General features: G+C 38.6%; 1 protein-coding gene across 46 annotated transcripts in view; it reads left to right on the top strand.

Moving 5' to 3' along the window:
• LMO7 (LIM domain 7) overlaps positions 1-25,766 on the top strand; it is a 228,749-nt gene that overhangs the window by 109,401 nt on the left and 93,582 nt on the right. For 20 of the 46 annotated variants that reach the window (XM_078345847.1, XM_017970816.4, XM_035296152.3 and 17 more), the window contains exon 4: positions 16,378-16,484. In XM_078345847.1, coding sequence (XP_078201973.1) covers positions 16,378-16,484 — 107 coding nt within the window. The other 26 variants (XM_078345542.1, XM_054252375.2, XM_078345430.1 and 23 more) reach the window with 4 other exon arrangements.

The following is a 25,766-nucleotide window of genomic DNA, read 5'->3' as shown; positions in this document are numbered from 1 at the left end:
CATTGAAGCACTATTCACAATAGCAAAGACATGGAATCAACCTAAGTGGCCATCCATGGTAGACTGGAAAAAGAAAATGTACAATTCTGTACATACATAGCACAGAATACTATGTAGCAATAAAAAAGAATGAGATCATGTCCTTTGTCAGGAAATGGGTGGAGCTAGAGGCCATCATCCTTAGCAAACCAAAGCAAGAAGAGAAAACCAAATACCATATGTTCTCATGTATAAATAGGAGCTAAATGATGAGAACACATGGACACAAACAGGAGAAGGACAGGCATGGAGGCCTACCCAAGGCTGGAGGTGGGAGGAGGGAGAGGATCAGGAAAAAATAACAAATGATACTAGGCTTAGTACCTGAGCGATAAAATAATCTGTACAACAAACCCCCGTGACATGAATTTACCTGTATAACAAACCTGCACATGTATCCCTGAACTTAAAAGTTACGGAACAAAAACCCCACAAAAACAAAATAAAAAAGAAAACATCATTTTTCAAGGTTGAGTATTAAGTAATTTTTTATACTGCACATTTTACTGGAGTTTCTGTGGATCACCACCTGTAATTTGACATAGTTTGGGGTTATCCAGTATTAATGAATAGACTGAAGATTGTGCATTGCCATCTTCAAGATAACAAATATTTGATCGTACATATCTGAATGCCTTAACACCGTCATGTAAATGAGATAAAATAAGTCCATTATGGTAGAGTTTATTTATAAAGTATTCTTAGGAAATTTCTTTGAGTCTCCTTGTCTTCCTGCATCTCTTCTGTTCCTAATTAAGGGTCAATATTACCCAGAAAGAAAACTTAACAATTTGGGATCAACATTGTAATTGTTTCCAATACTCTTGAAGTAGCACTGAAAGTGAAGAAACTGCTATTTTATTTCTAGCCTAATCTCTTACTCACAGCATTGGCTCAAGTTTAAGAACATTTCCTAGAGTTCCAAAACCTGCCTGTTTTTAAATCTAAGATGAACATTTATTTGCCAAGTTTCAGCCTTGAGGGCAAGTTTTTTTTTTTTGAACGTTAATGAGTTAGAATTGCTAAAGCAACACTGTAATTAACTTGTAGAGGCAAAAGTAATTGTTTCAGTATTCAAGTAGGATTATATCATACATGACAGTTTCGTTCGGATAAACTTGGAAGTGTCCCCTTAGGTACCTTTTGTTATGTAGAAAGTGGAAAAGGAAGAGCAAATGAAGTTGACAGGAAATAGAATCCAAGGTGTAAAACTGATGTGAAGGCACTGGTCACCCAGTTTGTCTTAGGCCCAAGACTGTGCTTCCCATCCTAAAAATATTTATTGAACACTTACTATGTGTCAGGCACTGTTTCAGGGAACTCGGGATACAACTATAAACAAGGCAGTCACAGCTGTAAAAGAGGCAGAATGTTTCTCCCTCATGGTGCTGACATGCCATGGATGGGGGGTTACAGGGAGCACAGTCTTGTCGACCAGAAGCACAGTGATCTAAAGCAACAGATCCATGTGCTGGTTCCCATGGAGAGTGCAGAAGAAATGCTAGAGGTGATGAAATGGCATATCAGCTCCAGGTGCCAAAAATTACAGTGTAAAAATATATAATGCCTTAACAGTTACCAACAGTTACATTGAGAAAACCATGTGATTAAATAAAGAATGATTGAGTGTATGTATGAGAAGCATTTTAGAGAAGGGCTCATGGATATCTTTCTGAGTTGACATTTGATCAGGAGCCTGGAGTGGGCCCTGGGAAGATATGGGAATGGGTGGGAGGTTTTCAGATAGAGAAACAGAGAGGGGATCAGCAAGGAGAGTCCTGAAAGTCTGAACAGAATGAGAAGAGGTAGCCAGGTGAGGCTGTTAAGGCATTGTGGGCTTTGATGGGTGGCCTACATTTTATTTGAAGTGTGGTGAGGAGTATTGAGGGCTTTTGAGAACAGTCTGTCATTAGGTCATCTGTTGACTGTGAAGAAGGATGCACATATTTGTGACTATACTAAAAGCATTGAAGTGTACACTTTACATGGATGAATTGTATATTATGTGACTTATATCTTAATAAAACTGTTAAAATAATACAAAATCAATGGTTGCTATGTGAAAAATAAACTGAAAGAAATCAAGAAGATGAAGCAAAGCCAGTTGAACAATTTAAGTGGTTATAATGATTAACTGTATGTGTCAACTTGACTGGGCCATAGGGTGCCCAGATATATTTGTTCAATCATTATTCCAGGTGTGTTTGTTGGGGTGTTATTGTATGAGATTAGCATTTGAATTTGTAGATTGAGTAAAGCAGATTGCTCTCCCTATTGTGAATGGGCCTCATCCAGTCATGGAAGGCCTGATTAGAAAAAAAGGCCAACCCTCCTGTTAGCAAGAGGGAATTCTTCCTGCCTGACTGCTGGAGTTTGGATTGAAACATTGGCTCTCCTAAAGTCTAGAGCCTGCTGTTTTTCAGACGGGAACTCACACCATTTTGTCAGCATTGTCTACAAACTTAACCATGCATTTTAAGCCTTTATCCATGGTACCTCACTGACATGATCAAAGGGTTTAAAATTCAATTACTTCTCTGTGTCCAACTTAGTTTTCTTCTAAATTTGACTAGCCCATGGTTCATTAAAGGTACCAAGCCATCTTCCTGTGAACTGTGATGTTGGTGTCACCGGGCATTTGCTGCCACACATGATCTCAGTTAGCTGACAGCCTAATACAGGTGCTACAACGAAAAGCACCCATAGCAGATAACAAGAGAAGTTAGGCAAGTTCTAACCACTCACTGTATGCTAGAAACTGCCAATCACATTTTATCTTTTTTTCTCACTAAACTCTTACACTTACACTGTTACTTTCATGAAATGAGCATTATCAGAGAGTCTTCATGCGATGTTTAGCTGCACCTGGAATCCAGTATTGAGTTACAGATGCTTCATTCCAGGAAGGAGGACAAAACCCACAGGCACTTGTCTTTAAGGTGGCCTGGCACTTGTGGTAGGTGGAGTAATGGCCCCCAAGGATGTTTGTGTTGTAATCCACGGAAATAGTGAATCTCTTACAAGGTAAGGAAGAATTAGGTTTCAATGGGACTGTGGTTGCCAATCAGTTGATCCTGAGATGGCGAACGTTATTCTGCATGATCCAGGTGGCTCTGTGTAATCCCAAGCATCCCTGTAAGAGGAAGAGGGAATGAGAAGAGAGAGACCAGATGGATGGGCAGGTGAGGGAGCCTCATGTATGGGGACCAACTAGGAGAGCTAGTTGGGCACCTAGGTTTTAGTTGCATCTCTGAGTGTTTACCTATATATTACAGTCATGAAATGTAGCTGTTACTAGGCAGATTGCGTGAGGCTGCTGGCTTTGAAAATGGAGGAACAGGTTATGGCCAAGGAATGCAGGTGGCTTCTGGAAGCTGGAAAAAGCCAGGAACTGGATTCTCTCCTAAAATATGTAGCAGAAGGAACATAGTCCCAAGGGTATCTCGATTTTAAGCCAGTGAGACTGATTTTGGACTTATGACCTCCAGAACTGTAAGATAATAAAATTGTATTGTTTTAAGCAACTAAATAGTGGGGAATTTGTTATGGCAGTTATAGGAGACTAATACAGCAGTTAAGAGCATGGATTCAAGAATCTAACTGCTGGATTTGAATCCCAACTCCACACCCTAATGTATGACCTTGGGCAAGTCACATAACCCCTTACAGCTCAGTTTCCTCGTGTATGAAGAGGCAATCATAACAAGACTTCACAACATTGTTGATTAGAATTTGAGTAAGACAATTAGCATAAAGTGGTTCAGTATGTTACCTGGCACATAGTAAGAACTCAGTAAATATTAACTTAGGAAAACTAGCTATTAAGGGGAGGGTCAGTTGGGAAACTGGAAAATATCACATGAAAGACAATAGATGTTGAGGAAACAAGGGGCATATAAAGAGAGGATGTGAGCTTGGAATATGAGGCAACAGAATTGTCTAAGTAGGGAAGGTACTCTCATGGGAAGAAAATAAAATTTTACAGTGAGGGAGTCTTTAGATTCACGTGCCTGCCTGCCCTCCCTCCCTTCCTTCCCTTCCCTTCCCTTCCCTTCCCTTCCCTTCCCTTCCCTCCCCTCCCCTCCCCTCCCCTCCCCTCCCCTCCCCTCCCTCTTTCCCTCTATCCTGTCCCTCCCTCCTCTTCTTTTCTTTCCCCTCCCTTCCTCCCTCCCTCCCTTCCTCCCTCCCTCCCTCTCTCCCTTCCTTCCTTCCTTCTTTCCTTCCTTCCTTCCCACCTCCTCCTCTTTCTCCCTCTTCTTCTCCTTCTTTTTTCTTTCCTTCCTTCCCTTTCCTTCCTTCCTTCCTTTCCGCCTCCTCCTCTTTCTCCTTCTTCTTCTTTTTTCCTTCCTTCCTTCCCTCCTTCCTTCCTTCCTTCCTTCCTTCTTTCTTTCTTTCTTTCTTTCTTTCTTTCTTTCTTTCTTTCTTTCTTTCTTTCTTTCTTTCTTTCTTTCTTTCCCCTTCCCTTCCCTTTCCTTCCTTCCTTCCTTCCTTCCTTCCTTCCTTCCTTCCTTCCTTCCTTCCTTCCTTCCCTTTTCTTTCTTTTTTTTTGGACAATACCTGGCTCTGTCATCCACGCTGGAGTGCAGTGGCATGATCTTGGCTCATTGCAACCTCGTTCTCCTCCTGGGCTCCAAGTGATCCTCCCACCTCAGCATCTGGAGTAGCTGGGACTACAGGCATTGGCTACCATGCCCTGCTAATTTTTAAAGTTTTTTTTGTAGAGATGAGCTCTCACTATGTTGTCCAGGCTGGCCTGGAACTCCTAAGCTCAAGCAATCCTCTTGCATAGGCCTTTCAAAGTGCTGGATTAAAAGTGAATCAGCCACATAAAGCAGTGAGTCTCTGGAGCTGGAAAATTTTAAACAAAAGGTGGTGATCCAGATTCATTATCTATGTAAGTGATGCTAAAGATGGTTGGGACAGGCTACTCTAAAGGTGCCCCGATTTCCAGCTGGCTTTAAAGTTTTACATGTAGTGTTCCTTTGTTAAATACATGTTAGTGCTTCATAAAATATGCATTTTAGCATCACAATGACATTTTTTTCTGAAAGCAGTTATTTGTTTTGCTTTGGAACATGGAGGATAATGAGGATAGAACTTAAGCATCTATTTCAGCACTTTGGAAAAAGAGTTGGTGAGTTTTAGAATTATCTCATTTTTGATGTAAAGTTTAATTTGATGATTCATATGCAAGACTGTCACTTAATTCAAACCGCAGTGTGCCACAGCCTGCTATTGCTTTATGTAGTTAATTGTAACCCGACTTGATGCAGCATTTTAACTAGGCTTTACCAGAATGCTCAGCCCTCCCTCCCTGACCTGCTGCTGCCCTAACTTGCCAGCTGAGCTCTGCCTGGCTAGGTTTGGCTGCTGCCCCAGCTCTGCCAAATGGTGCTGGCATTGCTATCCAATGTAAGCCCTTGGACCCACAGTGTCTCTCGGCAATTCCTTTAAGCTCTCCTAGTTGGTCCCTATTTTTACTTTCACACGTTACTAAACTTTACCACTCTCCTTGTCCTCAGTTCCTTTCTTATCAGCAAATGGCTGAGTACCTCCTCTCCTTTTTTTTTTTTTTTGAGAGAAACTGGTACCTGAGGAAAAATTTTAAAAAGTGGATGAGACTGACTGCATATTTTCTTCACAAATAACTATTGAAGTTGGATCTCTGAGTGTTTACCTATATATTATAGTCAAAAATATATATAAAATATAGTCATAATATAAATTACATTTATTATTAGCTATGCCATAAAAAGTGATGATTATCCAGAATATTAGATTAAAAAAAAAAAAAACCAGTGCTAGCACATCAAAGCACACTCAACTGCTTTCTTAATGGAAATTGTATAATTAAAATGCAAATTTGGATATATTTTAGTCACCCTGATACTTACAAGCTGTTTTAAAATAACTGGTCACAATATAGCATAAGAATAAGATTCAAGCACTTTTGCTGATCTAATAAACTCCATAATCTCTGGGTGATTTGTGTGCAGAGAAACATTGTCTTAAGTTATATTTAATGAAAACATTTTGGTCACTTTAATTGCCAAAAATCTTTTGTTCACTAAAATTCAGTTCACCTAGTGGATCCTGTTTTTTTTTTTTTTTTTTTTTTTTTTTTGAGACAGAGTCTTTCTTTGTTGCCCAGGCTGCAGTGCAGTGGTGCAATCATGGCTCACTGCAGCCTCAAACTCCCGAGCTCAAGTATACTCCCGCTTCAGCCTCCCAAGTAGCTATAGGTGCATGAAAACCACGCCTAGATAATAATTTTATTTTTTTGTAGAGACAGGGTCGCACTATTTTGCCCAGGCTGGTCTCTAATTCCCGATCTCATGTGATTTTCCTGCCTTGGCCTCCCAAAGTGCTGGGATTAGAGGCATGAACCACCGCACCTGGCCGTGGATTTTCTTAATATGCTGATTGTGATTCGGTAGGTCTGGGGTATGGCTAGAGATTCTGATTTTTTAGCAGGCTCCCAGGTGACCCTGATGCTGATGGTCTGTGGAGCACGCTTTGTGGAGCAAGTGACTGGGTCAGTGGTCCTCCACTTTGACGGTGCTTCAGCCACATCTGAGTTAAACATGGCTGTGTAACTCCCTGTCATGGCTTTGACTGGGGCCCCATGTCTGTAAACAGTAATGCTGACATACAGACTTAGCTGAATTTCTCTGCTTCAAGTAATAGTTATCTCTTGATTGCTGGCACATACCTGCTAACATTTTTGGCACTGTCAATTTCGCCGTTAGAGGAGGAAGGGACTTTGCCACATCATAAATAGAAAAGGAATTGAGGTCATCGAGTATCTTGGCTTTAGGACGTATTGATCCGCATCATCATGTACTTGGCTCTTTTTTAATTGAAAACTTGTTTAAAGTAGGCAAGAACCCTTTCTGGGAATGCCGGGCCAAAGTAAACATGATAGAGTATTTGGTTAATTGACAGGGAGCACTTTCAGGTGGTGTCATTCTGGGAGCCTTGGTTTAAGCTGTGTAAGGCTTTTAGGTCACAGTCCTCAGGACAACTTCACTCATTTTCAGAATTAGTTAGGATTTTGAACTTATTTAGGACTTTTGTAATAAACCCTTTCATTAGCCTTGTCTCTATTTTTACACTGTTTATAAAAAGTGTCTTGTTACTTTTACTTATGACGACAGCTCTTGACCCTGTACACTCAGGAAGTTTTTGCAGAAGTGGGTCTAACTGCCTTGATTTTATGAGTAGATATTTCTGTATTGCTACATTAAGGTTCCCTGATGCAGAATATTCCCTCTATATGTTGGAAGTTGTTATGCTTAAAATTTTATCAAAGATTTCTTTTTTGATCCCTCAAGTAAAAATGAAAGTGACTTTGGGTAGGGTAAGAGCCTAGGATGATACAGTGCATTTTCATGAGGATTTAGACTTTTGCATGATGAAATGATTGAATATATAAGAAAAATCTGGAGCATAATGGCATTTATGTAAATTAGATTATATATGTATATATATATGCAACAGTGCTTATTGAAGAACATTTTTAAAAATTGGCCTATATTCATGGGGCACAAGTGCAATTTTGCTACCTTGATATATTGCATTGCGGTGAAGTAAGGGCCTTCAGTGCATTCATCACTGGAACATTGCACATTGTATTCACCAGGCAACCTCCCATCATCCACTGCCTTCCCATCCCCACATTGCTCTGAGTCCCCATTGTCTGTCATTCATGCTCTACTTCCATGTGTATACATTATTTGACTCCCACTTATGAGAACATGCAGTAATTGCCTTTCTGCATCTGAGTTGTTTCACTTAAGACAATGGCCTCCAGTTCCATTTGTGTTTCTGCAAAAAACATGATTTTATTTTTTATGGCTAAACAGTATTCCATTGTGTGCGTGTACCACATTTTCTTTATCCAGTCTTCCATTGATGGGCACTTAGGTTGATTCCATATCTTTGCTATTCTGAATAGTGTGCTGCAAAAAACATATAAGTGCAGGAATCTCTTTGATATAATGATTCCTTTTTCCTTGGGTAGATATCAAGTAGTAGGATTGCTGGATCATATAGTGGTTCTATTTTTATTTGTTCGATAGATCTCTACACTGTTTTTCATAGAGACTGTGCCAATTTACGTTCCCACTGGCAGTGTATAAGCATTCACTTTATTTCTTTCATTTTTGTTTTTTTTCTTTAATAATAGTCATTGTTTTGCATGTTAAATGATATAGTGATTTTAATTTGCATTTCTCTGATTAGCAGTGTTGAAAATTTTTTCATATTTTCATTGGCCATTTGTCTTCTATTGAAAAAGATTTATTCATATCCTTGGCCCAGGATTATTTGGATTTTTGTTGTTTCTTACTAATTCTGAATATCAGTCAGCAGTTGAATGTGTATAGTTTGCAAATATTTTCTCCCATTCCACAGGTGGCCTGTTCACTTTGTTCATTACGCTTTTGCTGTGCAGAAGCCTTTTAGTTTAAGTCCTGTTTGTCTATTCTTGTTTTTGCGACCTGTGCTTTTGAGGTCTTAGTCATAAATTCTTTGCCTAGACTAGTGATATGGTTTGGCTGTGTCCCACCCAAATCTCATCTTGAGTTGTAGTTCCCATAATCCCCAGGTGTTGTGGGAAGGACCTGGTGGGAGATAATTGAATCATGGGGGTGGTTCCTTCCATACTATTCTTGTGCTAGTGAGTGAGTGAGTTCTCACAAGATCTGATAGTTTTATAAGGGGTTCTTCCCCCTTTTCTCATCACTTCTCCTTCCTTCTGTCATGTGAAGAAGGAGATGTTTGCTAAGTTTTCCACCACGATTGTGTTTCCTCTGGCCTCCCCAATCCTGTGGAGCTGTGTGTCAATTAAGCCTCTTTCCTTATAAATTACTCAGACTTGGGCAGCTCTTTATAGCAACATGAGAATGAACTAATACAACTAGACATTTACATTGTTAAACATATAGAGAAGGCATCTTTAAAAAAGAATTTGAAATGGGTACACTAAAATCCCAGGCTTCAGAGCTATACAGTTCACCCATGTGACCAAAAACCACTTGTACCCCTAAAGCTATTGACATTAAAAAATTTAAAAAAACATTTCAGGTGAAATTTATATAACATAAAGTATTAAAACCATTTTAAAGCACACAATATAGTAGCATTTACTACACTCACAAAGTTGAGCAACCACTAAACGTTTCTAACATTTCAAAGTAAAACCTCTTAATGTTAAGTGGTTTCTCCCCATTCCTTCCTCCAGTCAGCCCCTGATAACCACCAACCTGAATTTTGTCTCTGGCTTTATCCATTCTAGATATCTTATACAAATGGAATATGTGACGTTTGTTTGCTGGCTTCTTTCACTTACTGTAATGTTTTGTAGCACATATCAGTACATAATTTATTTTTATGGCTGAATACGATTTCATTGAATGGATAGACCATGCAGCATGTTTATCCATTTACCTCTTGGCAGACACCAGAGCTGTTTGTACCTTTTGACATGTACATGCATGTACATATAATGTACTTATTTGAGAATCTTTTAAATTCTTTATTTTATATATATATATATATATATATATATATATATATATATATATATATATAAAATATATACCTAGGGGGAAGGAATATTTTAATAGAAGGGAATGGGAATGAGTGGGAATGTGAGATGAGAAGGAAAATAATAAAAATGACAAAATAAAATGACAGAGCCCTTCTATTGACTGATAAGAGCTTGCTTAAATAGGAATGATGAATTCAACTTTTGATCCCTGACATTCTTCTCAAGCACTTCCCTTACTGATGAAAGAGCAAGGAAATGTGCTATAATGACTTGAAAATATATTACTGGACAAATGCTTTTGGAAGGAAAATGGGTTGAAAGGCTCTGAAAGGTGAAGTGTTAACAAAGACATCTCTTACCCTTGGGACCAGTGTGAGAATATTGATATTGGCCTTATGCTGTTCTCATAACAATCTTTTTAGGATTTATAATGGAAGTAGAGAAGAATTAAGATTCCACTGAAGTGTGTAATTGTGTTTGTTGCAAACTGGAAAATATCGGGTGGAGGTGGAATGTGACCCTACACTTGGGGTCAAGAGAATAAGAATGAGCATTGCTTCTCTCCTCACCCTTTCCCTCAAGGGGTGAGGCATTTTAACACTGGAGGGTCAAGAGGGTGGTAGCTTTGAGAGGACTGATAGGAGGCTTGAGTAGGAGACAGGCTTGCAGAGTCAAAGACCAAGGAGGTCTTTCAGATTCTGGGTGGTACCGCATCTGTTGCCAGCGGCTGATCTTCACTGTCACTTATTATTTACTCATTGGTCTTCTGGAGTTTTTGCCCACTGAATATCTACTTTATTTGATATTCAAATTCTTTGGGTAGTTTTTCTTTTTCTTTTCTTTCTTTCTTTCTTTCTTTCTTTCTTTCTTTCTTTCTTTCTTTCTTTCTTTCTTTCTTTCTTTCTTTCTTTCTTTCTTTTTTTTTTTTAGATGGAGTCTCCCTCTCTTGCCCAAGCTGGAGAACAGTGTAACAATCTCGGCTCACTGCAACCTTTGCCTCCAGGTTCAAGTGATTCTCCTGGCTCAGCCTCCTGAGTAGCTGGGGTTGTAGGTGTACACCACCATTCCCAGCTAATTTTTGTATTTTTAGCAGAGACAGGGTTTTACCATGTTGGTCAGGCTGGTCTCGAATTCCTGACCTTGTGATCTGCCCACCTCCGCCTCCCAAAGTGCTGGGATGACAGGCGTGAGTCAACGTGCCCAGCTGGGTGGTTTTTTTTTTTTACTGCATCATCTGCCTCTCCATTCTTGAAAATCTCTTCCCTTGTTTTCCATAATGCTATTCTCTTCTGCTTTTCTTCTTATTTATCTGGATCCCAGATATATTTCTCTCTTGACTCTTCTTTCTCTAACTGTCCTTTAAATGCTGTTGGTTGATTGTGAATCCTTCTTTCTCTTTACTTTCAGGGCAAGGAGGGCACATTGACATCCCTAATTTCAACTACTACCAGTGTGTGCTAGACTCCCAAACCATGTTTTAAGATCCAATATTTCTCATGGGCTGCAAACCTAACTACTAGCTGAGCATCTGAAACTCAACACTTCTAAAAGTTCATTTTTCTATTCTAAATTTTTTATTGTTCCATATTCTTTATTATTAAAAGTCTTGTGGTAGCCAGCTTCCAAAATGGTCCCAATGATTCTCACTTTCTAATATTCACCTACTCGTACCTAGGAATTTTACCAGATTAACTAAGTGATCCACTGGGGAGATTCCATTCTTCTAGTGAGGTGACCTACAGAGTATTGAAGCGATGCCTTGATTCTTTTTGTGGATTATAGTAAAATGTGAGAGGAGAAACTGAAGGATAGGGTGACAAACATGGGAGAAATAGAAATTGCTGCTATTGAAAATTGTCACCTCTTTAGTAAGTAAATTCTAAGATGGTAGAATTGAGAAATGGTTTTCAGGCATAGATTAAAATCAAAGAATTTGCAAGATTAAATTCAGAGACTTTGCAAGAAAGTAAGGCCTACAAAAGAGTTGAGAATGTGGTTGTAAAATTCTTTAGGTTCTTAGATTCAAGATGGTAACTTGGGGATCTGTCCAGTCGAGCAATAGGGCTTCTAAGAACCTTAAACATATTGTCCTCCAGTCATCTCAGCAGGAGACCAGGGAAGAGAAGGGCTGCTCTTGAAGAGATGTGTGGATGCAGCTTGTGTCTAATGGAATAAACCCCAATAAGATTCACAGAAGATTTATAGCATCTTTGAGAGACTTGTATTTGCAGAAACACTGCCAGCTGAGGCTGAAAGGGATAGAGAATTGTGTACTTAAGAGACCCTTAATTCTCTCAATTGGAATGGGTGGGGTAAAGAAGTAGATTGAAAAACCCACATAACCACAAAGAATAGGCTACTTTTCAATGAAAAGCAAAGATGACTTTTAGGGTGGCACCAGGAATCCAGAGGGGCTAGCAAAAAATCATGAATTTTTGATTCACGGCCTTGAGTTCTCATAAAGGAACTGCCAACCTGTGTCTTGCAGGATTTCAGAATGTCAGTGGACCAATGACTCCTGTGTGCCTTTCATTTCTCTACTCTGATCTGAAGTGTCTATAGTGATTTATCTTACACCTGTCACTCTATTGCATGCTGGGAGTATGGGAGCAGGTACCTTGTCTTAGTTCACTGGCATTCAAGTTGAGAGGAACTTTATTCAAGGGCCATACTTAAGGAATTATACCTGAGAAGTCTCAGACACTCCTGGATCTGACTTAGGTGAGGAGATTCCACGTCACCTTGTAAAGGGATGAAAATTTTTGGGGCCCATTTTGGAGTAAGTTTATTTTGCCCATCGTCAGTACATGAATCACTGAGCTGGGTCCAGAGAGTGAAGTATAGTAGCCAGTCCTCCAGAGAACACCCTCCAACCCCGTGATTCTCACCTCCTGGGGTTTGTGTTCTTGTGCCCTCTTCCCTGCATGGAATAGGGCTGACTGTGTAACCAAGAGGATGCTGAGGAAATGATGGAATGTGACTTCAAAAGCTACATCATAAGACATTCCAACTTCGATCTTGCTCTCTTAGATCACTGGCTCTATCAAGCAACCCTTTGGAGGTGTCCATTTGGTAAAGAATCAAGGCTTCCTGTTAACAACCAGCCCTGATTTGTCAGTCACCTGAGTGAGCCACCTTGGAAACAGCTCCTCCAAGCTCTGGGAAAGCCTCCCGATGACTGTAGTGATGGCTGACATCTCAATTACAACCTAATGAGAGGTCCTGTCCCCCAATAAGGAAATATCCAGCTAAGGCCACTCCTGAATTTCCTTCAGAAACTATGTGAAGTCATAAACGCCTATTCCCCTTAAGGTGCTGAGTTTCGGGATAATGTATCAATAGATACATCAATAGATAACTAGTAGGGTACTACAGTGAACAAATACAAACTTTAATTGTCTTGGTAGATCTTTGTGTCTTCTCCATCTTAGCTCAGTGGTAAGTACTGTTGTGCCTGATCATTAAGCTCTCTCATTTACCCTAGCCTGCTCCACCCTACACCTGTTATGACTACTTTATAATTGATCGAGGATAAGGGGTGGAAGGGAGATTGGAGAGAATATGAACATCTTAAAGCCATGTATATTTCCTGTTTATGTAGTGCCTGTGTTTATTCATAGTCATGGAAAAATTTAAAGCTAAAAGGAGCTATTAGATACATTTAGGGTTCGTTGTTTTCTTTTGCGTGTGCGCAGGTGCGCGTGTTTTGGTTTCTCTTTGAGAAGCCACTTTTGGTCCTGAAAGTACAGGGTTTACAGATGTTTAGAGCAGGATTTTGGCATGAAGTATTTTATGGAAGTTGGGCAATGAAATATTTGTGTGCTGGGTTGGGCCAGGGAGGGTTGGGTTTCCCTTCTCTCATAGAGAAAAATGGTTACCCTTGATAATGGGTTACAGATTCACAAACTGCTCATTTCAGAGATGAGGAAAATGGGTCCAGAAATGTTAACACTCTTTCCAAAGCCAGACAGTTGTTTAGGGACAAAGCTAACTTGGAGTCCTGGCTACTGGTCCAATTAGATAAGATTTGTTTTCACTTGACCTCTATTTTTCTTTTTGCTAATTTAAAGTGAAAATAATTGCATTAAATGATAACTAAATATTTCCCTTTTAATATGTTGAGCTTGGTGTGGCTTCTTGAAGTTTTAACTGACATGACAATTTTATTTTGTAATTTTATGTATATGCTTAGGCACCTCTTTGCCTGGATCCTTTGAAATTGCAAGCAATAAATTACCAGTGAGCTCAAGTCCAGGAGGAATGACTGAGGCTACATTACCGATCTTACTACAGCCTGGTCCTGCTGCATAGGCCATGTGTGACTTTGTTTGTAAAGTTGTTCTGTTTTAAACTTGAGCATCATTGAACAATTTAAAAGATATTCTGCTTTTTTTTCTTAAAATAAAGGCTTTATTTAAGACTAGAATTTAACCATATTAATTTGTATCTTCTCTTGAACTTTGTCTTCAATTAAGTATAGTCACTTTAGATACCAAATGCTTTCGTTCTACGTCAGAGTTTTTTGAGGAGAGTGTGGCTTTATTTATCTGTTCTTATCAACCTGTATCTATTTGTCAACCAGAAGAATGCTATTATGTTTGTATAAAATATCTGAAGAATTGTTTTGACTCTCATTTCACTAAGTTAACTTTTAGTTTAATCTTATTTTAATATTTTATGTAATACTTTAAACATTCAGAACCAAATTGAATAGGTTGAATTGGTGTGAAGATTTCTAATGGTTTGTTTTTCCTTTATTGATATGAAACTTGCTTCCTGCATGTATTAGTTCATTTTTACACTGCTATAAAGAACTGCCTCAGACTTGCTAATTTATTTAAAAAAATGTTTAATTGATTGACAGATTTGAATGGCTGGGAAGGCCTCAGTAAGCTTACAATTGTGGCAGAAGGGGAGGCAGATATGTCTTACATGGAGGCAGGTGAGAGAGAGAGAGAGTGAAGGGTGTAAAGCCCCTTATAAAACCACCAGATCTCCTGAGAACTCATCACTATCATGAGAACAGCATGGGGGAAACTGCGCCATGATCCAGTCATCTGCCTCCCTTGGCATGTGGGGATTACAGTTCCCTCCACTGACATGTGAAGATTACAACTTGAGATGAGATTTGGGTGGGGACACAGAGTCAAACCATATCACTATGGAACTTGGGGTATTGGTACAACCAACCATTTGTTCTTGCCTGCTTCTCAAAAGGCCAATTTTAGAACCACTAATTTGTATCATTTGATAATTACAGATAGTATAGTTTTTAGAAACTGGGGGCCTAACAAAATTATCACTTTTTGCTCCTCTTGGAATGTTGCCAATAAATTATTTCTCTTTTTTTCATAGTAAGTCAAATGAAAAACACCTTTCATTGAGCTGCTCAACTTTTGATTTGCAAGAGTCTTTACTCTTTGACTTTATCGTATTTAAAATGATTCGTGGATTTCAGCATTCAGCTAGGTTGTTCTCACTGCCTTTTATTCACAGTAGATTGGAATGACCTCCTACCTATACAAATACTGGCTTTTTAAGATGTCTCTTTCCCTGGTAATCAGTGCTGCCTTTCTCTTGCCACACCTTTTCTTGTGCTTTCCCTAAATCCGCTTACTCTCCAAGAACCCAAGCTGTAGAATTTAGCCACTTTATCTTGGGAAAAGAGTAATTGCCTTTCTCCAAGTGACAGACTGTCTTCTGGTCTGTGAAAGTCACCTGTTAGGGAGGGGAGGCGACGTTCAAGGAGGCTCACACCACAGAGGTAGCATTGCCAGCTGCCTCAGTGGACAGATGTGTGTTGGCATGCTGGGGGGACCATCCCTTTACCTGAGAATCCTAACACAGTGAATATGGAGAGCCTGAACAAGCTCGGCACAAGCTTAACCCTATAAAGTCTTTTCTTTTCTCTTCCTTTTTTTTTTAGAGTAGTAGAGATGAAGCCTAAGCTAATTCTGGTAACCAAACATATGTCTCTGAAATGTAGCTGGCTTTAAAATAACCTATATTGTAATCTGTGTTTGTGCAGCAGTTTATATTAACGAAAAGCACTGGTTTGTGAATGGAGGATTTGGGTTTTGAAATTAGATATGAGGGCAACCTTGGAGGGAGTGGATAGACTTTCATATTTTTTGGAGACAGCTCTTGAGGCAGGTGCAGGGAGTGAGTAATGTGCCACACAAACTATGCAATTTAGCCAATGAGCGCTAGGTTTCTCCTCTGTCCTATAGTATGGTTTCCCTGTCTGTCAAGAGCCAGCTCAGCAACCAAACCCAGATTCCAGGTGTGGTATTCCACAGTCGTTCTGTAATTTGTAATCATAGAAACAGAATGTTCCTCCTCTTATTTCTTCCCTGCCAACAGTTTCTGGGTGGGTGAATGTCAGTAGCTGGAGTTATTTTTAAAGAGGAGAGGTGAGGCTTGCCGTGCAAAGCTGGGAAGAGGGCGTTTGTTTGCAGAGCAGAGCTGACATCAAAGTGTAGATTACTGCTCAGTGGCTAGGCACTTGTCCTGTAACAGGTAATGTTTAACGTGCCAGTCACAAAGATCACAGAAGCAGCGTATGTCCGGGCATAAGATAGCACAACCGTGTATGCTCTGGAGGACTGAAAGGCTGTACAAGCCCTATGTATTTTTTTTCAAATATTTATATGCATGGGTCTTGCTGCCGCCTCTTTTGCTGACTGTAATTGGACTTTGAAGCCTCGAAGTTATAGCATAAAAATTTGTAACCTTTGTCTGAGAGAGAGCTCGGCTAAGCAATCACTTTCCACTTCTTTTCACAGGATAATATAAACGTTTTCTTGAAAGCTTGTGAACAGATTGGATTGAAAGAAGCCCAGCTTTTCCATCCTGGAGATCTACAGGATTTATCAAATCGAGTCACTGTCAAGTAAGTTTCAACAGTTTATCATATATATATATATATATATATATATACACATACATTTAAACTTAGGGCTTGTAGCTTAAGTGAAATGAATTGCTGAGAGTTCATGATTACAGAAAAAAATCTTCCTCTCTCTCTGTCTTCTTGTTCTCATTCTAAAAGAGACTGTTTTAAAAATGGCTTAGGGACTGTGAATGTGAAGCTGTTTGTAACTTGTAACATGGCATGGTCTTAATATAAATCTCTAATCTGACCAGAATAGTAGTGTTATTAGTTTAACACTTGTCCAACATGGTAGTGTTTGGTTGCTAATGTTGAGGATATTCGTTATACTTATGAGGTGAATTTGGGGATTATATTATAGTTTGTAGAGTAACAACAATATTCAATTTTTTAAATATATTTGGAATGAAGACATAATTATTAGCATAAAATTAGATAGGAAAGTGGTAAGAAAAGACTCTCTTAATATTGGGAAGGCAGCAGTGCCTGGCACCAACATGTAATGCCAAGGACCTTGCCGGCTGTGGCTGAATTTTAAAAATGAGCTGTTTTCCACGATCTTAGTAGTGTGGATGAGAAAGTGAAAGTGGGGGTGAGAACACGTATGCCAGTATCTTTTAGATTTTAGGTGGAAAATGGTGTTCGTGTGGGAGTATACAGTTTCAGGAAATCTGGTTTTAAGCTCTTATGAGATTTATTTATTTTTCCTATAAATTAATTTACTTCCAGGCAATCATTAACAAACTGTATCACCAGATAAAGGTGACAGGAAAATTATTTAATTTTATAATAACTATCTCTTTGTCATCCTGCCTCTTAAACCTAATTAATATTTTTGTAAGGGAGAAAATAAACACCTTATTCTATCTATAGAAATAATGAAAATTGAAAAATCAGTTTCTACCAGTTCAAAGATTTAGCTTATGTGGTTAATATCCCTGTGTAAAAGCTTTAATAGTTATTTTTAAAACTAAATGACCAATTTTTTTTGAAGAAAAATAACCAGTGACGTACCTATCTGTGATAGTACACGTTGTCTTCTAGCAGTACACAAAACAGCACCAAACCCAGGTAGAATTATGCTTCTAAAGTTTAACAATATATGTTTTTAAATGAACACGCTGTTTTGAACCTACCTGCTTCTAGTTCTGGTGAATAAGCTTTTCTAAACTCCATGGTAATGAAATGTCTACGGGAGGGATGAATCTGCCTGCATTTCTGACTAATTGAAAGATAGTTTAGAGATTATAAATTTCATCACTGAAGTGAAGTGTGTGCTTCTACAGTATGTGGGGTCATGCTTACTTTCCATAAAAATGAAATATTTGGATGTATTTGTTTTATTTTTCCTTATCAGCACATTTCTTCATAAGGCCTATCTGATGGGCAAAGGCGCTTTAGACTTTGAAAGTCTTTTTCTTAAGTTGTTGATGCTTGTTAAGCATTAACGTGCTTCTCCCGAAAATCATAGACTCTGTTTTGAAAGTCTGTAGCCTGTATTTGAGTAGGCTGAGGACTAGGCGAAACATGTTTGTTGGCTCCCAAGTCCAAGAGTGTTTGCCTGGAGCCTGTTTCATGAGATGTTGGGCCTAAAATGTTTAAGACAAATTAGTATCTGGGCTCAGCCTTCAGTGAAATTAAATTACTGACAAACTGAAACTGCGAGGTCACGTAGTTAGAGCTGTAGCGAGAAGTATGCAGAACAACTTGTTTTGGTGGAAACCACAAGTCCGTCGAAGCAAGGTGTGCCTAAGTAGTACCTGCGAGAATGCCTGAGTAGGAACTTTGACTTCACTCATGAACATTCCTTCTGATAATTCTGTCTCATTGGGCCAAAGAGCAAAGGGGTGGACCCTGGGTCTGCTGCAGTGGAAGCACTGCAGCCTCCCAGATGAGACTAAGGAAACTGACCAGCAGCTTCTTTAAAAATGTTGTCTAAGCTCTTATGCCTTGAGATAGCACTTTTTCTAAAGGAAGCAGATTTAAAGAAAAGCAAATCATTGCTTTCTACATAGTAATGCATTTTAGTTTTTTAGAAATATATAATGTGGAGACTCCTTTGGGTCAAAATTCTTGTCCTATCATTATTGCAGATTAAAGGATTTGGTGTTGGTTAGATCAGTGGTTCTCAACTGGGGACAGTTTTGCCAACCAGGGGATGTCTGGCCACGTCTGGAGACACTTGGTTGCCATAGCTGGGTAGGGGTGCTACAGGTATCTAATGGGTCAGGAATGCTGCTGAATGCACTTTAATGCATGAGATGGCCCCTACAACAAAGAATTTTCCTACTCCAAATATTAATAGTACTGGAGTTGAGAAACTCTTGCTTTAGGCTTAGAATTTCTTACTTAATCCCTCACTGCCAGAAAAATAGTCATGTGGAAATGAAGGATACTGACTGTGACACCTTTGGCATTCTACTAAAATATAACTTTTTATTTAGTGACATATAATTTATATATTTCTGTGTTTGTTTATTGTCTGTTTAAATGGGAAGGCTCATTGTAACTTGTCTGAGAGTGTGGTAATATGTGTGAGCACTTTGAAATTATTTTGCATATCTGTATACATTAAATTTAACAAAGTGTAACAAATGATTAGATTATTTTAAATGCTGTATTATGACTGCTCAGACTGCATCTATCAGTGCACAGATGTGTGTTGGCCTTGCTGCATACTGGATCTAATTATGACACATAATGAGAGCAAATAGGAAAGGACAGTCAATATTCTCTCTGTTGGAAAATGTGGGGAACTTTTTAGTTAGTGGGCAGTGGTGATAGTTGCTGTATGGACCACAAAGAGAGTCATGTGTGTTGAAAATGAGTGGCGGTAGCAGAAGCAAGTCAAGAGCTGTTGTTAACGAACAGTTTCAATAATCCAGGACTCCAACTAGTTTTCAATTTTCTAGCAATTGGAAATGAACCATTTAATTCACAGTAGTAACTTTTCACTAATCAAACAGAGCTAGAGTATTCTTTATAGTTCTGTAAATTATCCTATTTTGTGTTCTAGTTTTCTAATAATTATTTTACTTTGTAGGAAGCAGTTTTAATTTTTTCAAATGTGTTTGAATTATTCCATTTATTTAGGGATTACATATATTCAAGGATGAAGTGATACCTCTAATTTTGATATTCCTGACTTAAGGGGTATGGTCCCATTAAGATTCCATTCTTTTCTTCTTTGAGAAGAAACCTCTTTTCTTTATGTTTTCTGAGATTCAATTCAGGTATATACCTCTTTTCTTCTCAAAATGCTAATAAACAAATTTACAATGTAGTCTTTATGAATGGTAGATTGAGATCTACCTCAATCTGAGACCACAAAAATCAGTCTTCTGTGTGGATGAATAACTGCATCATTATTCTTAACCATTTACTAAACATCCATACTGAGCACACACACTCCACAGAGAAAAGGTGGTGAGGCTCCCACAGAGCCATCTGTGCAGGCCTTCCATAAAAAGGGCTGCAGGAGATCAAGCATAATGGCCCCACCAGCCTGCCACAGCACACCGGAGAGCTCCCCTGGCAAGTGCCATGGTCTTTGTGGTGGCATCTGGTCATTAAGAGAGGTACAGAACAATGGGTTGTAGTAGAAAGCAACTCAACAGAGTAGCCTAGAGGTCCTGTATTGGAGAACTAAAAGTTGGCAGAAAGGTAGGGTCTAACTATTAAAGGTTTTAACTTTATATGCCTAGCAATTTGACTCAGAAACTAAGTCTTGTATTTAAACCATTGCTCTATATATCAAAAATGTTAAGCTGAGAAATTGAACAGATTGTAAACATGTTTCTTCTTTCCACCCCCTTACCATTCCAATCCAGTTTTTAGCACTTCTTCAGATACATTCTGTTCATAATATAATTACAGGATGGCAATGACTTTGAATACTATTTGTCATGCAAAGAAATTATTTTCTAGTATAGACTTACTCTATTATTCAGAGTATTGATATTTTAGGTGTAAAATATAACTTTAAGTAAACATTGATATTAACTGAGTTTGTTTTTTTAGGTCTATTAAAATGAAAGTACAGAAATTAAAAATCAATTATCTTTACACACACTAGGTGCCAAAGGAACAGTAGTTGGAATAAAAATTAGTGTTAACGTATTTCCATCAGGAAAATAAGAGTCTCAAAATGGTATTTCAAGGATGTAACTGTTCACTAAAGCTTCAGAAGTGTGCTTGATTTTGTGACAGTGCTCTAAAGTCATTTCTTAGGAATCAGGTTCCCAGATGGCACTCTGTTTTAACAGTCTGCCAAATTGGGCTTGAGGTATGTAAGTGTATATGTGTATTTAAGGTTTATTCATATAAGTAAAAATATACCTAGTTTGAATTACTTAATTTCTGCTTTTGAAAATAATTTAAGCCTAGTTTTACATATTTTTGGTAAGTACATATTTTTCAAATGAGTTTCCCAACATTTTAATCTTTTTTTTTTTTTTTTAAGCGAGCTTAATGATATCCAAACTTGGATCTGCAACTCGAGCATGGTGACTTCCACCTGTCAACTCCTGTGACTATTTTAAAACGTACCCTTTCTGCCAACTATTAGAAGAGCATAAAACAAAAAGGAAGTTGATTGCATTGTATATATCTCTATTGCATTCAGCCTTTCCCTTTTGTGAAGTGCTTACTGGAAGGAGAGGAACATTAATTCTGGCTTGCTAAGGCTCTGTTGCAGACCATCAACAAAAATGTATGGTCAAATTTGGAAATGCTCTTTCACGACAGAGTTTAAATATCTAAGAGTCCTAGTTGCAGGAAAAGGTTGTGGGATGTGAGGCAGGTCTGATGCTGGGGCAAGCCATGGAATAATTGAAGTTTTATCTGTAGCTGCTTTTCTCCATTTCTAGTTCTTAGTCTGTTTCTCAGATATCCACGTTTCTGAATGCCAGTGTTTCTTCCTTTGCTTTGTACTCCCTCAAATCCAAAAAAGCCCCGAGGCCTGTCTTGACCTACTGGATGAGCCTTCAGGCTGTGGACTTCCCTGGCCATGATCCATATCTTTTTTTTTTTTGAGACGGAGTTTCGCTCTTGTTACCCAGGCTGGAGTGCAATGGCGCGATCTCGGCTCACCGCAACCTCCGCCTCCTGGGTTCAGGCAATTCTCCTGCCTCAGCCTTCTGAGTAGCTGGGATTACAGGCACGAGCCACCATGCCCAGCTAATTTTTTGTATTTTTAGTAGAGACGGGGTTTCACCATGTTGACCAGGATGGTCTCTATCTACTGACCTCGTGATCCACCCGCCTCGGCCTCCCAAAGTGCTGGGATTACAGGCTTGAGCCACCGCGCCCGGCCGGATCTATATCTTTAAAACTATCCTATCTTATTTTCATTACTCCAAAGGGTCTCGCTTGATGGCCAATCTAAATAGCAGGTGACATGAGTCACTTAATGGGAGAATGAAAGTTGTTGGTGTCCCGTGATCAGTTAGCATTTGTTTTATAACAGGGACCTTGGAAGGGTTAAACCAAAGAGATGTTTTTGTTGAAGAGATTCTTCTTTCAAATTATTGTCTGTAGGGCTGCCTATATTGACTTAATCCAACTTTTAAAATTGCTAATACGGAAATACCTGTAGTTCCCTCAGTTTTTTTTTTTTTCTTAATATGAGCTTTACCAGTAACCAGAAGTATTATTTTTTGTTTTCCTCACCTTCATGTTCTATTCTGGCTTGATTTAGGTGATTATTTGTGCGAGGGTATAGGCGCTGGGGGTACATGTGCTTAAATCTATTTCTGGAGTTACAGAGTAGAAAATGATACTTCATCCAGTAAGAGGAAATTTTGGTTTTAGAGAAGTCATCACTTGTTTGTTATGTAATGAGCACTCATTCAGCATCTTCCATGTGGCATATACTTACACAGACATGGATAAGATGGAGACCTGCCCTCAGTGGGGTTCACATTATAACTGGGGAGATGTCCCTGTAAACTCACAGCTGGAATACATTACATAAAGATAAATGCATAGGTTTCTGTGTGTATATAGAGATGTGCAGTCATTGCAGCTTTTGAATCAGGAAACTCATCTAATTGGAGATGACATTGGTTTCTCATCTGGTCTTTCAAAGGACTTTTTGTTTCCTCTACATCTAGCTCTTCCAGAGACTTGAAACTATTTGAGGGCAGGGAGCCTGTATTATTCCCTTTAGCGCCTTGGTTCCTGGTACCATAAGTCTTTACATGTTTATCTGAAAATTGGGTTTTAATTACAAAGACTTCCTGGATATCTTAAAACAAGGCTTTGAAGATTGTGAAAAACCTGTCTTAATCTTTGCCAACTCATCTTCTTTTTATTCTCATTATTCAAATGCAGAGCAAATCTGGCAAAGCAGTCACTGCACTTTTGGTTTCCGTTGCTTTTACTTATGCTAGAATAATGATAATGATATGGCATTTTACAACATAATCTAAAACTTATGCAGTTTAAGAGGAGTGTGTGTTTCAGCTCTGTATGTAATAAACTAAAATTGGAACTTTGGACTATGTGCCTTTCAAGGTAGTTCAAAGTTTTAATAAATCCTTGTGCTGATGTGCCAATAATAATTGTTAAGAATGCTTAACTGACATTTAAAGGATGTTTATTTATATAAAGTGTTAGAAACATTTCAATGTCTTCATAATCACTGATCACTTTTTTTTTTTTTTGAGACAGAGTCTCACTCTGTCATCCAGGCTGGAGTGCAGTGGTGTGATCTTGGCTCACTGCAACCTCCACCTTCTGGGTTCAAGCAATTCTCTTGCTCAGCCTCCTGAATAGCTGGGATTATAGGTATGCACCACCATGCCTAGCTAATTTTTGGATTTTTGGTAGAGATGGGTTTTCACCATTTGGCCAGGCTGGTCTTGAACTTCTAACCTCAGGTGATCCGCCCACCTCAACCTCCTGAAGTGCTGGGATTACAGGAGTGAGCCACCATGTCTGGCCATCACTGATCACTTTTTATCTTGTGAAACAAATCTAAAGTGTATACTTGAGACTTTTGGGTAGAAAAATACGGTGGTTATCTAGGTATTGGAAGAAGCTCAAGGGCAAAGAATAGAACATTTTAAAAGCAGGAACCCATGAGGAAGGTAATTGTGTTGTTGTTTGTTTGAGATGGATTCTTGCTCTGTCACGCAGGCTGGTGTGCAGTGGCACCATCTAGGCTCATTGCAACGTCTGACTCCCAGGTTAAAGTGATTCTCTTTCTCAGCCTTCTGGCTGGGATTCCAGGCACCCCACACCACAGCTGGCCAATTTTTGTATTTTTAGTAGAGACAGGGTTTCACCATCTTGGCCAGGCCGGTCTTGAATTCCTGACCTTGTGATCCATCTGCCTTGGCCTCCTAAAGTGCTGGGATTACAGGCAAGAGCTACCATGCCCAGCTGGGAAAGTAATTTTTTATGAGAAGTCATCAATATTACTTTAATAAGAAATTTTACCAACAAGTTTACAGTAAGCCTCACTCCTTCCAAAGTCAAGTTACCTGCCTTACTACTTTTTACCTTTGTCTAGTATTAAACATCAAAGCCTGCCCCCCTTCTCAAAAAAGGTCACATTAACTTTGACTTTGGCATAATCAGAAACATTTGAAGGACCTGAACACAGAGAAACTTGAAGATTTCTTCACAGTTTATTTGAGCTGTTTCTACTAAAGCCCAGGCTCAATTTGTCACTTTCCAGGAAGGAACAAGGACATGCAGCAGATATGTATCCATGGTTGTGAAGAGAATCGTCCTTGATGAGAGTAGAAATGTTGGTATTCCCTTACTTGGGTTTAATCCCATCATTTCACTTAGTAGCCAAATGACCTTAGACAGATTACTTTTCCTCCCTGTAATGGCTTTGCTTCTCCAAGAGTTTAATTTTATGGCAAATAATTATTTATTGCTTTGTCTGTGCCAAGCTGTGTGCTAAGCCCTGGTAATAGTACATTAGAGAGTTGTAATTGCTGTTTGCTTGGGACTTGGCAAATCATATCATGCCTCAAAAAGATGTTGTAATGATTAAATGAAGTCAGGTATTTAAAGTGTATAGTGCCTGTATATAATAAGTATTCCATAAATGGTATTGAATGATCATTCTGATCATTTTTGTAATTTGGCTTTCTTTTTTTTTTTTTTTCGATCCTAGGAAGATATGTGTCTCCTGTAGGGAAACATGGAGGAAAAAATCTGGCCTCTGGCTACTTAAATTTTGCTTACAAATACAAGCTCTTTATTTCTGAGAATTTAGGCCATTTAAAACTTATCCCTTTTCTCCATTGGGAGCAGATATTAAAACAAATATGTTTTTCCAACATTTATGGTTCATGAAATTGTTAATAAAACAACAATTTATTATTTTATTAGAATAGCGAAGCTGGAGACCGGAGAACAGACAGCCGAGTTATTTGCTCTAGCCTCTGTGTACATGGGAGCAATACAATGGAATTAACTTTTTAGAGACCAAACTTCTTTCTGTATTTTCTGAAATCTTTGAAATTTTTAAATTTGATTTGAATGTCTCCTTAAAAAGTTTTATTTCCGTATTTTAAAAAAGTGAAAATTTAAACAGCCCTTAAAAAAATCCAAACTAGTCAGTGAACACAAATTCAAACCCCAAACTACATTGTTTATTGGTTTATTTTTATTGTTGTTTGGTTTTTTCCCCCTATACAGATAAGAAGCTGTTATCTGAAAGGTTTTTGTAGAGCTTATGAGTATTTTTCTTTTTGGAATAGGTGTTCAAAATCTTGTCTTCACTGAACTCAAATGTATGTCGCAGTCACATTTTCCTCTTAGAGAAAACGTAGCTGCTCCTTCTGGACTTCTCTCATTCGCTTTACTCGTCGACAGGCTATCATACTAACAACATGAAAAATCTTGATTATATCATTTGAAATATTTGTTTTTTACCCTAGGCATTAAAAATTATAAATAGCAATAGGTACTGTGTTTGAGATGAAAGACATGCTTATTATTTGGTTCCATGTTACTTGTGTACAATGAAATGTCAAGAAACTGGGAAGTATAATATTATGCTGAAATACAGTAACATAAAACTTTATTTTTTTTCTTTAAAAAAGTAGAACCTGACTATCACATGTTAAATAGAGTAGGCATAAAATTTTTTTATTGGCTATTTAGTGTTCCGTTTTTAGAGTTTAGGTTAATGGAGCAGTTATGTTTTAGCGGTAATTGTCCTGGTATGGTTTCTGTCATGCTGAGCAGCAATCCTGGGTGGTATTGGTGGTTGATGGATTTATCCTTTGCTTTTCAGAGACGTGCCTTTCAGAGTGC

This window comes from Callithrix jacchus, chromosome 1, assembly GCF_049354715.1.
Source record: "Callithrix jacchus isolate 240 chromosome 1, calJac240_pri, whole genome shotgun sequence".
Lineage (NCBI taxonomy): Eukaryota > Metazoa > Chordata > Mammalia > Primates > Cebidae > Callithrix > Callithrix jacchus.
The sequence above is the reverse complement of the archived record's forward strand: the minus strand, read 5'-3'. Positions and strand labels throughout refer to the sequence as shown.